Genomic DNA, 17,040 nt, shown 5'->3' on the forward strand with positions numbered 1-17,040 from the left:
GTTCCGATAGAGGGGCTGGCACAAAGAAGAAGGGGTCAACCTATTTTCCAAAGCACCGGAAGGCAAAAGAATGGATGGAAACTAATCAACGACAGAAGCAAACTAGAACCAAGGAGAACATTCCTAACAATGAGAACAATTAACCAGTGGAATGGCTTGCCACCAGAAGTTGTGGGTGATTCATCCCTGGAGCCTTTGAAGAAGAAACCGGACAGCCACTTGTCTGGAATGCTACTGCTTGAGCAGGGAGCTGGACTAGAAGACCTCCAGGATCCCTTCCAACTCTGTTATTCTGTTCTCGTCCAGCTTGCTCCAACTTGCTCTCAGCTTGCTAAATATGCGCAGTGGCTTATAAAGCTGGAAAACATAATATCTTGTTCCTTTGACAGCCCCAGTTTAACACGAAGGATTTGGCAACAGTTGGCATTATGAAAAGGGTGGGAAATTGGTTTTGTGGGCATTTTGTTTATTTATTAACCTGCCCTTATTCTTCTTATTATTATTATTATTTACAAATAACTCAAGGGGGTGAACATATCTAATATTTATTTCTCCTCCTATTTTTCTCACAACAATGTTGTGAGATGTGTTCGGCTTACTTAGGATGACTGACTCAAAGTTACCCAGCTGGCTTTCATGTGTTCTGACATTACACAATGGTGGATCCAACCACTGGGACTTGTAAACCATACTTTGTAATTCAGCGTTACATATACACCAAGATGTTATGATTTGTCAACAAAGCAAGGTTAAAATAAACCACGGATGTTAACCTTGATCTGTTGACAAATCGTAAGGATGACCAAACGTTTGGTGGCAGGAACAGTTAACGGGGGGGGAGGGGGTTGCATAAAAGCAATAATAGATGGGACAATGATGCAAAATAGACTGAAATGTTCATTTTAAAATCATTTGGGAGGTGAGTGGTTGCTACTCGTTTTTAACTACCTGAAGATTCTTGCACTACTATTTTTAAGTTACATGCTTTAAATTGACAGGTACAGGTGAAACTCGAAAAATTAGAATATCGTGCAAAAGTTCATTTATTTCAGTAATGCAACTTAAAAGGTGAAACTAATATATGAGATAAGACTCATTACATGCAAAGCAAGATAGTTCAGGCTGTGATTTGTCATAATTGTGATGATTATGGCTTACAGCACATGAAAATCCCAAATCCACAATCTCAGAAAATTAGAATATTGTGAAAAGGTGCAATATTCTAGGCTCAAAGTGTCCCACTCTAATCAGCTAATTAAGCCATAACACCTGCAAAGGGTTCCTGAGCCTTTAAATGGTCTCTCAGTCTGGTTCAGTAGGAATCACAATCATGGGAAAGACTGCTGACCTGACAGTTGTGCAGAAAACCATCATTGACACCCCCCATAAGGAGGGAAAGCCTCAAAAGGTAATTGCAAAAGAAGTTGGATGTTCCCAAAGTGCTGTATCAAAGCATATTAATAGAAAGTTGTGTGGAAGGGAAAAGTGTGGAAGAAAAAAGTGCACAAGCAGCAGGGATGACCGCAGCCTGGAGAGGATTGTCAGGAAAAGGCCATTCAAAAGTGTTGGGGACTTTCACAAGGAGTGGACTGAGGCTGGAGTCAGTGCATCAAGAACCACCACACATAGATGGATTCTGGACATGGGTTTCAAATGTCGTATTCCTCTTGTCAAGCCGCTCCTGAACAACAAACAACGTCAGAAGCGTCTTAACTGGGCTAAAGAAAAACAGACCAGGTCTGTTGCTCAGTGGTCCAAAATCCTCTTTTCGGATGAGAGCAACTTTTGCATCTCACTTGGAAACCAAGGACCCAGAGTATGAAGGAAGAATGGAGAGGCACACACTGCAAGATGCTTGAAGTCCAGTGTGAAGTTTTCACAGTCTGTGTTGATTTGTGGAGCCATGTCATCTGTTGGTGTTGGTCCACTATGCTTCACTAAGTCCAGGGTCAATGCAGCCGTCTACCAGAAGATTTTGGAGCACTTCATGCTTCATTCCGCAGACGAGCTTCATTTTCCAGCAGGACTTGGCACCTGCCCACACTGTCAAAAGCACCAAAACCTGGTTCGATGACTGTGGGATTACTCTGCTTGATTGGCCAGCAAACTCGCCTGACCTGAACCCCATAGAGAATCTATGGGGCATTGCCAAGAGAAAGATGAGAGACATGAGACCGAACAATGCAGAAGAGCTGAAGCCGCTATTGAAGCATCCTGGTCTTCCATAACACCTCAGCAGTGCCACAGGCTGATAGCTTCCATGCCACGCCGCATTGAAGCAGTAATTGCTGCAAAAGGGGCCCAAACCAAGTACTGAGTACATACAGTGGGGCAAAAAAGTATTTAGTCAGCCACCAATTGTGCAAGTTCTCCCACTTAAAAAGATGAGAGAGGCCTGTGATTGTCATCATAGGTAAACCTCAACTATGAGAGACAAAATGAGAAAACAAATCCAGACAATCACATTGGCTGGTTTGGAAAGAATTTATTTGCAAATTATGGTGGAAAATAAGTATTTGGTCAATATCAAAAGTTCATCTCAATACTTTGTTATATATCCTTTGTTGGCAATGACAGAGGTCAAACATTTCCTGTAAGTCTTCACAAGGTTGGCACACACTGTTGCTGGTATGTTGGCCCATTCCTCCATGTAGATCTGCTCTAGAGCAGTGATGTTTTGGGGCTGTTGCTGGGCAACAAGGACTTTCAACTCCCTCCAAAGGTTTTCTATGGGGTTGAGATCTGGAGACTGGCTAGGCCACTCCAGGACCTTGAAATGCTTCTTACAAAGCCACTCCTTCATTGCCCGGGCGGTATGTTTGGGATCATTGTCATGTTGAAAGACCCAGCCACGTTTCATCTTCAATGCCCTTGCTGATGGAAGAAGGTTTGCACTCAAAATCTCACGATACATGGCCCCATTCATTCTGTCCTGTACACGGATCAGTCATCCTGGTCCCTTTGCAGAGAAACAGCCCCAAAGCATGATGTTGCCACCCCCATGCTTCACAGTAGGTATGGTGTTCTTTGGATGCAATTCAGCATTCTCTCTCCTCCAAACACGACGAGTTGTGTATCTACCAAACAGTTCTATTTTGGTTTCATCTGACCATATGACATTCTCCCAATCCTCTTCTGGATCATCCAAATGCTCTCTAGCAAACTTCAGATGGGCCCGGACATGTACTGGCTTAAGTAGGGGGACACGTCTGGCACTGCAGGATCTGATACTCTGGCGGCGTAGTGTGTTACTGATGGTAGCCTTTGTTACGTTGGTCCCAGCTCTCTGCAGGTCATTCACTAGGTCCCCCCATGTGGTCCTGGGATTTTTGCTCACCGTTCTTGTGATCATTTTAACCCCACGGGGTGAGATCTTGCATGGAGCTCCAGATTGAGGGAGATTATCAGTGGTCTTGTATGTCTTCCATTTTCTAATTATTGCTCCCACAGTTGATTTGTTCACACCAAGCTGCTTGCCTATTGCAGATTCAGTCTTCCCATCCTGGTGCAGGTCTACAATTTTGTTTCTGGTGTCCTTCGGCAGCTCTCTGGTCTTCACCATAGTGGAGTTTGGAGTGTGACTGTTTGAGGTTGTGGACAGGTGTCTTTTATACTGATAACAAGTTCAAACAGGTGCCATTGATACAGGTAATGAGTGTAGGACAGAGGAGCCTCTTAAAGAAGAAGGAGGTCTGTGAGAGCCAGGAATCTTGCTTGTTCGTAGGTGACCAAATACTTATTTTCCACCATAATTTGCAAATAAATTCTTTCCAAATCAGCCAATGTGATTGTCTGGATTTGTTTTCTCATTTTGTCTCTCATAGTTGAGGTGATGACAATTACAGGCCTCTCTCATCTTTTTAAGTGGGAGAACTTGCACAATTGGTGGCTGACTAAATACTTTTTTGCCCCACTGTATGCATACTTATACTTTTCAGAGGTCTGATATTGTTCTATGTACAATCCTTGTTTTATTGATTGCATGTAATATTCTAATTTTCTGAGATTGTGGATTTGGGGTTTTCATGAGCTGTACGCCATAATCATCACAATTATGACAAATCACGGCTTGAACTATCTTGCTTTGCATGTAATGAGTCTTATCTCATGTATTAGTTTCACCTTTTAAGTTGCATTACTGAAATAAATGAACTTTTGCACGATATTCTAATTTTTCGAGTTTCACCTGTAAGTAGGCTTGCACTACTATTTTTCAGCTCCATGCTTTAAATTGACAGGTAACGATAATATCTATTTTACACATTGTGTCTCTGAAATTCAGACGGTCGACTTATGACCACAATTCAGCCCAAAATGTCTGTTGTTGCGTTATTTTTTTTGCCACATTTTAGAACCTTTCTTGCTACAGTTGTTAAGTGAATCGCTGCAGTTATTAAGTTAGTAACATGGTTGCTAAGTGAATCTGGCTTCCTCACTGACTTTGCTGGTCAGAAGGTCGCAAAAGGTGATCACATGACCCCGGGACACCATCGTAAATATGAACCTGTTGCCAAGCACCCAAATTTTGATCACGTGACCATGGGACCATGCTGCTGTGGTTGTGAAAAACGGACACGGGTCACTATTTCCAGTGCCGTTGCGACTATAAATGGTTACTAAACCAACCAAGAATTACCTGAGGCTGCAGGGGATTTGTAAGGGCAAAGGCAGCTGCTTTATCTTCGAATATCAAATATCAAACTTTTGAGTCAGAAACAGACTTCACAGAAAGACCAGAACTCTACTTTATATAAGATAGGCTATATAATAACAGTATTTTGCAAGTCTAATTGGGCTTTTCCTCCCCTTCCTCTTACATCCCAGAGAGTCAGGGAGGTACCAACTGGACTCTCTTCTTAATACAGGTAGTCCTGAACTTACAATAGTTCATTTAGTGACCATTCAAAGTTACAATGGCATTGAAAAAAATGACTTATGACCCTTTTTTCACAGTTTACAACCTTTGTAGCATCCCATGATCATGTGACCAAAAGATGCTTGGCAAATGATTCATACTTAGTGATTCACTTCACATGGCAAGAAAGGTCATAAAACGGGGGAAGACTCACTTAACAAATGTCTCATTTAACAATATGAATGTTGGGCTCAGTTGTGGTTGTAAGTCAAGGACTACCTGTAGTCCTCACCCTTCCCATGACTTAAGGAATGCTTCTTCATTTACATAACAAAATATTTCTCAATATTTGCTTTAAAGTCATTCTGCACCCCCCTCCCCCCCCAAAAAACCCCTCAGCCTCCTATTCCAAAGAAGTTACAGTATATTTTTTTAAAAAATCTAGTTAACTCATAAATCACATGCTGCCAATATTGGCATTTCTACTTTTTTAAAAAAACCACTTTGAGCATCTGTTTAATCAAGCAGTTGGGAAGCTCAGAGATAGGAAGGTCCAAGCCCACCTCCGTTGTTACTTCTGAAGCGTTGAGTGTTTAACGCAGTGATGGAGTTAAAAAAAAATTATTACTGGTTCTGTGGGAGTGGCTTGGTGGGCGTAGCAGGGGAAGGATACTGCAAAATCCTCATTCCCACCTTACTCTGGGGCCAGCCAGAGGTGGTATTTGCTGGTTCTCCGAACTACTCAAACTTTTTGCTACCGGTTCTCCAGAACCTGTCAGAACCGGCTGAATTTCACACCTGGTTTAACAGCTGTCCTGTTTGAAGCTTCTTCTGTTTTCTTGCCACTTGGGGGAGGGGGTGGGGAGTGAATTTTTGCTAAACTGTTTTTTTATTGTAATCTTGAATGCTACTTGTTGGTTTCTACTGACACTTTTTCACTTTAAATGGAAACCTTGGAATAGCAGGACTGAACTTCAGTCAACAACACAGATGTAAACCATGCTACTTTTATATCCTTCTTGCCTGCCTTCAAAGCAATCAGGACTCTCTCCCTCCAAGGAGAGGCTAGTGCAGACCCCCCAACCTGTTTTCCCCAGATGTGTTTGCTTTCAAATCCCATCATACCTTGCCCATAAAAAATTAGGGAAATTGCAGTCCAGCACAGCTTGAGGGTGCCGGGGTTGAGAAAGATGGATAGACAGCCAGACATAACCCAGATTGACTGTGGGGGGAAAGCATCAACCCTCCACTCCCAGCAGAGGGCACTGTGGGAAACATTTTGGGTATTGTAGAAGACAGATGCCAAAGAAGGGCATTATTAGAGCATCAGCATTTTGCATTGGACTGATCAGTATACATATGAATCTATGTTAATATGCCTGTACCACCCATGCTGCACTGCTTCTGGAGGATATGTGCTTTCTCAAGACAAATCAGCCTGCTCTAACCACCTGAATGAGCTGGAAAGAGACGTAAGAAGTCGGGGAGTCCGCTCTTCCAATGTTCTTGGAAGAGCAGCAATGCCAAACCTTGGTCTACTACAGCAACTTTTAATTATTATTCCTCATTCTGCAATGACAGAAGATCTGCCTTGTCAGCTCATTAAGCCAAATATTAACGGCTGGTTGTGAGCTTTTGTCTGAACCCTTCCGGTAGACAAATGGGACTGCGGTAATTCCAGAGAGAAAGAAGGTGCTGGATGAGTGAGCAGCTGAATCAGGAACGGTGGCAGAAAAACATTTAAGTGGCAGGGAAAACACTTTCAGGGGAGGAAGGTTGTTAAGAATGAAGGAATGCAGAGAGGGGAGCATCATCCATCAGCAACAGCCTTCCAAAGGAAAGGAAGACAGAAGCCAGCCAGGAGGAAGTCCCAAAGGGCAGACTAAAAAGATCAGATTGCTTCCCTCGTCTCCCCTGCCAATTGGAGCAATATTTGATGGCCCTTAAGAGCACTGAAACTGCATCTTAAATATGTACCGAGGGCTGATGAAGCGTGCTACCTCACGCTCAGGAGACATGCAGAAAACGCGGAAGCAAAATGAGACCACGGCCCACGGAGCAGGGCTCTGCCACTAGCCCAAGGGCTGGAGCATGAGACAAAGGCATGCAAGATCAGGGGCCACCACAGCCACCCTCTGCCAGCACAGAATCTGATCAGACCCCTTGACTCAAGTCTGCCGTCTGTAAAACGGAAGGGTTCCCTCCACTCTCGGCTGAGCTGTTCTGAGGAAACGTAACTCCTCCTGAGGGCTTTGGGGCTGCTCTGTGAGGAAACGTGGGCTCCTGTGATGCCAGATAATTGTATCAGAAGAGCAGAAGGCCTCTCATCCCAGCATGGGTTTGTCTGTCTCTTTTCCTTCCTTGACCTACCCTCTCTAAAAGCTGGCAGTTCAATTCCCTGTGGTCCCCCCTCCTCTACCTCCCAAACTAGGCCATCGGAGATGCTCGCTGCAGCAGTGGTATTCATTACTGGCTCTCCAAGGGCCTCACTAATGAGGCCCCCATCAATTAGAGATAAGTTGCGTCTCACGCCTCCCCAGAACACAGAAGGGAGCCAGCTTTCCTCCGCACCGAGACACAAAGCGCTCCAGACAGAGAGGGATCTCCTCCTCCAGCTTTTGGCCATGCTTCATCCCATTTGTGTGTGTGTCTGGATCAGGGGACAGCTGGGGTTAAGAGCCAGACTACAGGTAGTATTCGGCTTACAACGGTTCACTTAGTGACCGTTCAAAGTTACAACGGCACTGAAAAAAGCGACTGATGACCCTTTTTTCCCCGCACTTACAACCGTTACAACATCCCCGTGGTCATGTGATCAAAATTCAATGGACGCTTGTCAACTGACTCCTATTTATGACAGTTGCAGAGTCCCGGGGTCGCCTTTGGCGACCTTCTGACAAGCAAAGTCAATGGGATTCACTTACCCACCTTGTGACTAATTTAAGAGCTGCGCTTACGACAACTGTGGCAAGAAAGATTGTAAAATGGGGCAAAATCCGCTTAACAAATGTCTCGCTTAGCACCAAACAATTCGGCCTCCCTTGTGGTCGCAAGTCAAGGACCCCCTGTATTGGCCCAGCATTCTTCCCATCATCTGATTCGGACACCTGCATAATTCAGAAGGTTACCTGTCAGAGGGAGAGAGGGGGGAAGACTTGAGATCCTGAAGAAGAGACACATAGCAGAGCCGCAGAGCTGTGGTTGCTGTAAGTAGGCAAAAAAAGATTTCCTGCTGCCCTTTAGTGCGTTTTCACAGCAAGCTTCATGCGTAAAAACAAGTGCAAGTTACTGCAGCAAATATTCCAGGCTACCTATTACATTTCCAAGCAATCCGGGCTCTGACTCTTTTCCCCATCGGGTCCCTAGCCTTTACTGTGGCAGGAAAGATAGAGCAGCGTTTCGCTCAGAAGCATAAACGTTTTTGGCTCACCACCCAACTTCCCTCCGCAAACAGTTAAACTCATTTGGGCCAGGGGGACCCTCGGTCTCCTCAAAAACTCATTTGCCTTTCCTTTTGTTGCATCATTTCACAATTAGAATACTTATCATTCTGCACCAGTGAGACTAAAATCTGATGAACTCACAATGCAATTTGCTCAGCGTTACCCGGCATTCATTAAAACCTGTCATCTGGGCCTAGTGAATTTGCTAGCTTCCTCCATCCTTATTATTGCTTTCGAAGTTCTGACTTCAAGCAGGTGAATATGACTCTCCACGGTTAGTAGTGACGGCAGAGTACTGCATGATGTTTCACAGGAAAGGACAATAAAGGCAATTCCTTTGGGACTGCCTGGCCCCTCTCTCAGCTGCTTTTTTTTAAAAAAAACCTGGTTTAAACAAGCGCATCTCTTAATCCCCAGCTGGGAGAAGTTATTTGAATGGTGTTGAGGAAGTACCTATGTACATATGTATGGGGCAGGTATAAGACATAAATTACAGGAAACAAAAGGGTATGAAATAAGAGTTTGCTTCTCTTAATTATTTGCTTTAATGATTAAAAAGGTGTACAAAAGCAGGCAGTGATTTGGAACAGGAATGGCCGGGATTTAAAAGGTAACCATAAGGATAAGAGCACAGAGAAATAAGCGGCAGTACAAAATAAAAAGGAGGGGATAAAGGAAAAACAGGAATGGTCCAGGAAAGAACAGCAGAAGAGAAAAAACGATCCTATGAAAGCAAAGCCAAAGCCGGAACAATGAAAAAGGTAGAAGAAGGCACAAATATGCTTGCTGTAGAGAGGCAGCAAGAAAAGATGAAATGGTGGGATGGGGACAATGGGTGTGGGAGAGAGGAAGAGAGAAAGGGTCTCCATCAATCAGAGAAGATGAAAGTCTACGAAGAATCCACCCTGAAGCCTTGCTGCTGGCTTAATATTGTGCATCTGCAGTCAGAAAAATAGCTCAGCACAGGTCACAACCATGTGAATAAGACCGCACACCTAGTAGCGTTGTTTCCCCCCACCCCGCCAAAAAAGCAAACCAAAAGCACTTCTTCGATATACAGCATATTTAACTTGGAATTTGGCATCAAGATGGCAGAAAGAGCATGTTCGGATCTACTAGCTGGGATCGATTCCGCAAATTCTTCTAAGCATCGCTGCTAAGGCTTGGCCGGGGGAATCACATTTGGAAGTACGTAAAGCTGTAGAAGATTGATTTGTAAAGCTGGTGTCGTGCATATGTTGCCTTTTAGCTGAAGCGAAGGAATAATCAAATGCACCCCGTGATCCAATATTAAGTTATGTTTTGTTTAACCGAGACTTATTACCTGCCAGAACTAACGTAACACGCTGGACCAAAACTAAGCACAACTCCGTGCTGACTTAATCGGTACCAATTCCCTCACTACAAAGGGAAGACGATTTCCCCAAACACCGACACCCGGAAGCACCCTTGAGTATTGCCTGCAGCTCGGCAAGCTGCAATCCTGCCCCTCTGAACTCACGGCTAATCTGCATCTCCCTTCATTCATACCGAACCTTCATTAACCCCGAAGAGGCACTGGAAGCCAAAAGAGCTAAAGGAGAGAGAATTGAGTAAGTGGGCTTTGTACTGCTCCTGAAGGTACACCCACTTCGAAGATGGGAGGAACAGCCACCAAAGCTCCCGAATTCCTTTCTCGGTGCAAAAAGGTGGGAGCAAAGCTCAGGTTGTTAGCAGGGTTCATCTTCAGGCTCTCTCATATGAGAACAGGAACTGTACAAGCTGCTTCTGATCAGAAGGCTCTGTCTGTGTGCGTCAGCAGCGGAGCTGGGCTATAGCCGGCCCCTCCCTGCCAGCCAAAACAACACGCTTCCCCAGTTCTGGGCCCTGGTCTATCTATATCCCATAGGCTATATATATACATGCACACACCTAGCACCAGCTGGTGCACCCCCCCAAAATAACTCCTCCGAGCGCCAGTGAATTTCCACAACGCCCCTTCTAAATAGGTTACCTTGCCTGAAAACAAATTCTTTCATCCAGCGAGGCAGGACGCAGGACTGGAAAAGACACTGAAAAGATTCCGGTGTGGGGAGGAAGAAAGGAAGGAGAATTGACATATGCTTGGGAGGGATGCTTTCAACACAGAGCACCATGATGGCTTTCGGAGACTGACGGGGCAAGGCTGGTCGCTGAGGCTGAACTCCAAGGCTATGCTCTAAGCCGATGTAGGGCTTCTAGTTCCTGTCTGTACAAATTTACTGCTTTGAGACACAAGCATGTTGAGTCCATTAATCGTGCTCGTCATTTGGCATCCTGAGAAATACAGCTTCCTTTACAACAGTCAGAAGCATTGTAGCAGCCTTCATCGATTGTAGAAAAATGATTTGTGTTTGTGTGTACAGTATTTGGTAAAGGATGGACAGTTCTTTGTGTGTGCGTGTGTGTGTTTGTGTGTAGTTGGTTGCTTTCTGCCTCTCACAACTCTACTTTCAACCCTACTTTCTATATCAATGTATCTCACCTTGGCCACTTAAAAGAGGTGTGGATTTTGGCCACCAGAATTCTCCAGCCAGCCATGCTGAGAATTCTGGAGGTTGAGGTTCACACATCTTCAAATGATCAAGGTTGAGAAATACCATTCTCTAGCTTTCTTTTCCTTCCTTAAGAGTTGAACAAGGAGGCAGAAGAGTGATAAAAAAAACCACAGGTTTATAAGCCTCTTATAAGAGGCTCAAGGTCTTCTAGATGTGATTTTATTTAGATGGGTAAGGAGAGCTGGGGGAGACATTATTCTTGCAATGTTTTAATCATGTTTAAGCAAATGGAAGAAGACTGGAAGGCTGCATACTTTCTCCTTCTGCTGCCAAATATAGATTTGACAGCCATTCTAACTTCACATTTAACCAGTTTCCCACTCAGTCATCTTGTTTGAGATATAATGCAGGATAGTGTTAAGACTAGATAATATTGAGTTCACACGTCACGGCAAGACCACAATACCATATACCATTGAACTGCAATTTAGTTGGGCAGGAACAACTTGGGTCAAAGGGAGCAACACTCAGTCCTATAGCTTACTTTTCATTCCCTTAGCTGTGGTTCAGCGATCAGAAGCCACCATGGATTTCTTGTCCTTTCAGACTCAGAGGGCTGAAATACATAGTATTGGGCTGCACATAATTACACGTAACTCAATTGCATTCCCCCTTGACTTGTCTTTTCTCTAAATGAAAAAAAAACCCACCAAAGACTGAAATTCTTTCTGCAAAGGGAAATACTTTAGCTCCAAAGTATTATGTGAATTATCCCTTGACAGATGCTGAATCCTACTTGATCCACAAGTAGGATAAAAATGAGGGCTATTTGATCGTTATACAGGAAGAGTTGCTTCCTTGAGGCAGGAGGCAATCTTTGCCCTGTGCTTCTGCACCCCTTTCCCTCTAGGTCAGACAAAGCCAAATTGCCAGGCCCTTGAGCTAGGTAGCTCAGATTGGGAGGACAGCAGTGGTGGGATTCAATTATTTTTACTACCGGTTCAGTGGGCGTGGCTTGGTGGGCATGGTGTGGCTTGGTGGGTGTGGTAGGGGAAAGATACTGCAAAATCCCCATTCCCTCCCGATCAGCTGGGATTCAGGAGGCAGAGAATGGGGGCGGGGCCAGTCAGAGGTGGTATTTACCCGTCTTTCGAACTACTCAAAATTTCTGCTACCGGTTGTCCAGAACTGGTCAGAACCTGCTGAATACTCTGGAGGACAGCATTAATATTTCAAAGCAGGATCTTTCCAGAACTTACTAGGGATAAACCTAGCCTTGAAGTTATTTGTATTCAATAGATGCTTTCTATCTCTTGGACCTTTCAGGTCCAAGGTCCACAATTTAACACTTTTATATTTCCTCCTTATGACACTGGTTTCTATAAAAATTCTTTACAATCTATGGAACCATCTATAACATTCAGATGTGCCAACTATCTTGAACTCTCAGTTGAAGTCAGGTTATGAATTATCTAAGACACCAAGAGGAATCCCTAATCCTTGGTACAGATGCCTAATTCTAAGGTCACGTGAGCCTGTTTACCTACACATAAAAATGCAAAAGGATAGAATAGAATAAAATAACAGAGTTGGAAGGGACCTTGGAGGTCTTCTAGTCCAACCCTCTGCTTAGGCAGGATTCCACTGATTAATTGTTCTAACTGTCAGGAGTTTTCTCCTTAGCTCTCCTTGATTAGTTTCCACCCATTGCTTCTTGTCTTACCCTCAGGTGCCTTGGAGAATAGATTGACTCCCTCTTCTTTGTGGCAACCCCTGAGATATTGGAACAATGCTATCATGTCTCCCCTAGTCCTTCTTTTCATCAAACTAGACATCCCCAGTTCCTGCAACCGTTCTTTATATGTTTTAGTCTCCAGTCCCCTAATCATCTTTGATGCTCTTCTCTGCACTCTTTCTAGAGTCTCCACATCTTTTTTACATCGTGGCTACAATATAGCTGCCAGGGACTCTGTTTCTGTTTTAGTAGGTTCAGAACTTGCAGCTATTTAACAGGGAAGCCTCTCTCTTCTCTCTAGCCCATGTTACAATGGCCTCTTTTGGGCTGCTGGATCTTGGAAAAAAGTGGTGGAGGAAATAGATTAAAGATACAAACTTATAACATCCTTCCCTAATTTGCGGCTTTTCGGATGCATTGGGAATAGAACTCCCAGAATTTCCAGTCGTGATTGTAATCATTAGGCAAAAGAGCCAGGTGGTTGGTCTGATTGATGAAAAAGTGTCATCCCACTCGAATTGTTAATCTTCATGATGCAAGTACTGTTCATCTTAATCTATTCAATTTCCAGTGTTTGTGTGAGTAATCCTAGATTTTCTAATTTAAGTGTAAGTGACGAAGGGAGGGAGGGAGGGGGGAGGGGGGGAGGGAGGGAAGGAGGAAGGATCCCAGTTCTTGCAATCGTATTTCAAAAAAGTAAAAACTAGAAAAAGCTATATCAATGGTCTCATTTCATTTCCAGTTGATCCAAGCTATATCACTCATTCCAGTTCCTCTGATGATATTGTTGTTAACAGACATTCTTGTTTGTTTTTAGTACTTTCCATCTGCCAAAACACATTCTTCCTTTTTCTCTGGAGAAAAGAAAGGAATGCCTCCAAATTGGATTTTCCAAATTCTGCTCAAAATGTAGCTTTTCCGTGGTTTCAAAATTTTGCTGTCCCCAAAACCAAAACAAATAAGGGAAGTATCCCAGTTCCTAATGGGTGGTTTATGTTTGCTTCCCTTATCCAAAAACAGTCACCTTTGTGTGGCACTTAACAGAAAAGTGAAATAAAAAGTTCCCTGTTTTCATTCTGCTGAGGATAGAAATAGAAACTGTACTGGGGACGCTAAGTGAAATATTGATTGAATCTCGATTGGTTAAACCAGGGTGGGGCAACTTTAAAAGTATTTTGGGAAACAAGCTCATCTATTTTAGGCCACTGTGAAAGGAGGGAGGTTATAGGAAAGGTTTAGGAGGATTTTGAGGGCCACATAAAGCTCTGGGACCTCATGTTGCTAACACCTTGAGTAAACCTTTGCAAATGTACAAGGTACAGATGCCCTCCAAGCTTATAGTAGCTACTGTCTTCTTCAGTAGAATAGAATAGAATTATTTATTGGCCAAGTGTGATTGGACACACAAGAAATTTGTCTTTGGTGCATATACTCTCAGTGTACATAAAGAAAAATAAAATAGAATGCATTCATCAAGAATCATAAGATACAACACTTAGTGATAGTCATAGCTTACTAATAAGCAATCAAATTATACTAGGAAACAAATAAAACAATATAAATTTTAAAGATACAAGCAACATGGTTATAGTCATAAGTGGGAGGAGATAGAGACTAGGAAAGAAGAGAAGAATAATAGTAACGCAGTCTTAGTAGGTAATTTGACATTGTTGTAGGGATTCGTTGTTTAGCAGAGTGATGGCATTGGGGAAAAAAACTCTCCTTGTGTCTAACTGTTCTAGTGCAGTGCCCTATAGCGTCGTTTTGAGGGTAGAAGTTGAAACAATTTAGGTGCAGGATTTGAGTACCTGTGAAAACAGGCACCAAACTAAGGTATCTGTCTGTGAAAGATACAATTTCATGCCAGAATATTTCATAGGGATGGGATCATTTGGAGCCATTTCAGAGGTGGGAATAACAGCAAAGTTATAGGCAGAGTGCCAAACACAGAATATTCTTTTGGCATCAGATGCAAGTATTGAATGCAGCAGGATTAGTTTCAAATCAAAGCATGATGTTTGCTTCTTGCTGAGTGGGAGGGAATCTGCTTTGATAGCTCCCTGTCCATCAAATCCACTGATATCCCTAAAGGGACTTAGACCTACCACAAACTGCAGATTCAAGGCCTTTGATTTTCTTCTTCTTCTCTGTAATAACCCCTATCTCTGCTAAATCTTTCTCTCTGATCTCCTCCACACAAGTTCCCTTTCTAGCCAAAAAAGGACACAAAAGGTAGTGAAAGCTCCCAAACACGATGCAAATCAATCTCTCTCCCTCTCTTTCTCTGCATGTATCTATGTGTGTGTGTCTGTATATATGTGTTTGTAAGGTGGGACAAAGAAATTTCTCAACAGTTCCTACATACCTAGAAGGTATCAGGTTGGGTTAGGGTTAGGCTGCTAGAGTCCGTTACTATTCTTATATTATACAACCTTCCCCACATTCAAACTCATGCAAATGTTGCTTTGGAAAAAGAAATAGTTATTTTAAAAAGCAGGTAACAAACTTCGTACAGTACAGATACCCATACCCTTATCTATGCAACATTTCTGATAAAGTTCTAGAAAACCCCTAACACAGAGGGACATAACATTTTCTGGATCATGGAGTGTACCTTTGAATGCTGGGCTGGAGCACATTCAAGAATTAATGCAAGGGTCCAGGCAAAAGCCTGGACATGATTTTAATTCATTTATGAGTACACAAGACATGTATGCACCTAAAATATAACTCACCTTATTCCTCAAGGTAATAATTTTCTACTTTTTTCATATTGGAAATTAGGACTAGAATTAGTGTGTGTTACCAACCCTAGTTTCTGGGAAGCCACATACAACACGGGGGGCCACAAACTGTGTACCTCTCCACTAACCTACTGAAATTGTACATTTGTGTGCATGTGTTAACATTTTGCTGGTGTGCCAAGCTTAAGAAAAAGAATCTACACTGTTGCTAGAATGGTAGAGTACTCCCATATTCATTAGTTAATACATCTCTCAGACTACTGAGCTTACACTTATAAGAGGTCAGCATTTATACTTTAGCTCACTAGTGCAGATAAAATGTACACCGGGAAATTGTAACGTAGGTTTAAAAGCATGTATGATGACCCTTGCCTTTCATTCAGGTGACATAAGATAAAATAGAACTATTTCCTAGTTCCTGGAATGCTGGAACCCTGTCATCTCATGTTCTAGGACATCTTTAGGGGATCCTTAAAGAGGATTCTCACAAGGTTATTTTTATTCCATTCCTCTTTGTAACGGCCCTGCTCTTTTTAAGGTAGTGTGGTACTAGGAAAGGAAATATCGGGCAAATATGAGACTCAAAAAAAATCTAGTGAACTTTGCCAGCATGGAGGCAGGGATGTATCGCTTTAATAGGGAAGCCAGAAGGAGCAAGAAATAAATGGAATTATGGAAAACGTATCGGAAGTGAAGACCCACTGGCCTCGGGGTTTGAAAACATCAAGACAAAAGACCCCAAAGGCTTACAAGGCAATGGTACAAATGAAAATGAAATTTAGCTTCTGAATCTTACTTATGGTCAGGCAGATAATACAGGAAGGCAGTGCCCAGTACGAGACAAACAGATATTCCAAAGAAGAAGGTAGCGCGCATATTCTGTACATCAGTAACAGGATCGTCACTGTAGCCGTGAAAGTCTGGATTCTGAAATGTAAAAACACAAAATGGAGTTAGATTACAGCTGCCCAAAGTGTATTCAACACATCCCCTTTGATATTTTCCCTTAAAGTTCACCTTCACAAGATACCCTCATTCTAAACCTCGCCATCAAAAGAAAAATAGCACGGCTAATCCAGCTCTAATAATGGAAAAGGCATCTTGTTTTATTTTAGGGCAAAATAAAACAACCATTCTAATGCCAAAACCATGGAGCTTTCATCCTTAAGTAAGGTTCTTTCTGCATTTGTCCATCCAACCTACTACGCTCCTGGAGGATAACAGAAGTTGATTCTGTCATTTTCTCCCATTTATAAAGATAGGAATTTCAAAAAGTGTTACTTCACACCAATAATTTTGCAAATTGATTCTATTAAATGTTTGCTAAGACCCAAAAATGAAATGTTTGGAGGGAAAAAAAACAGTTCTAAACTAGAAGGATCTGACCTTCTGGGCTCAGCAGAGACCCCAGTTCCACCACACGTCACTTTTTTACACATAGTGTTTGACAAACCTGAAGCCACTTTGGTAAGGCTAGAAGCCAGATGGGAGAAAGGGGAACAAAATGAATGCTGCCAAAAATCTTGCCTCAGCTGTGCAAAAAGGAAAAGGTGAAAATTACTAGAATACACTAGTGGAGACTGATTCTAAGCAGGAAAGGGAAGTGTAAAGGTATGAACTTCAAGCAGTTTCTGGACTGGCCAGGTGCATTCATGTGCGCCTATGATAGATTCTCTTATATAAAAATGTCCCAGAAAAAGATGACCAGTGCACATGAAGTTTATGATACAATTGCTTCCAAACATCT

At 42.8% G+C, this 17,040-nt stretch overlaps 1 protein-coding gene across 1 annotated transcript in view; it reads right to left on the reverse strand.

Moving 5' to 3' along the window:
- Window positions 1–17,040, reverse strand: part of NDUFB11 (NADH:ubiquinone oxidoreductase subunit B11) — a 58,467-nt gene that overhangs the window by 3,514 nt on the left and 37,913 nt on the right. The window contains exon 2 of the mRNA XM_081936415.1: window positions 16,090–16,220. Coding sequence (XP_081792541.1) covers window positions 16,090–16,220 — 131 coding nt within the window. The remainder of the gene's footprint in view (window positions 1–16,089; window positions 16,221–17,040) is intronic.

The sequence above is a fragment of the Natrix helvetica genome (assembly GCF_964273705.1).
Source record: "Natrix helvetica genome assembly, chromosome: 1".
Taxonomy (NCBI): domain Eukaryota; kingdom Metazoa; phylum Chordata; class Lepidosauria; order Squamata; family Natricidae; genus Natrix; species Natrix helvetica.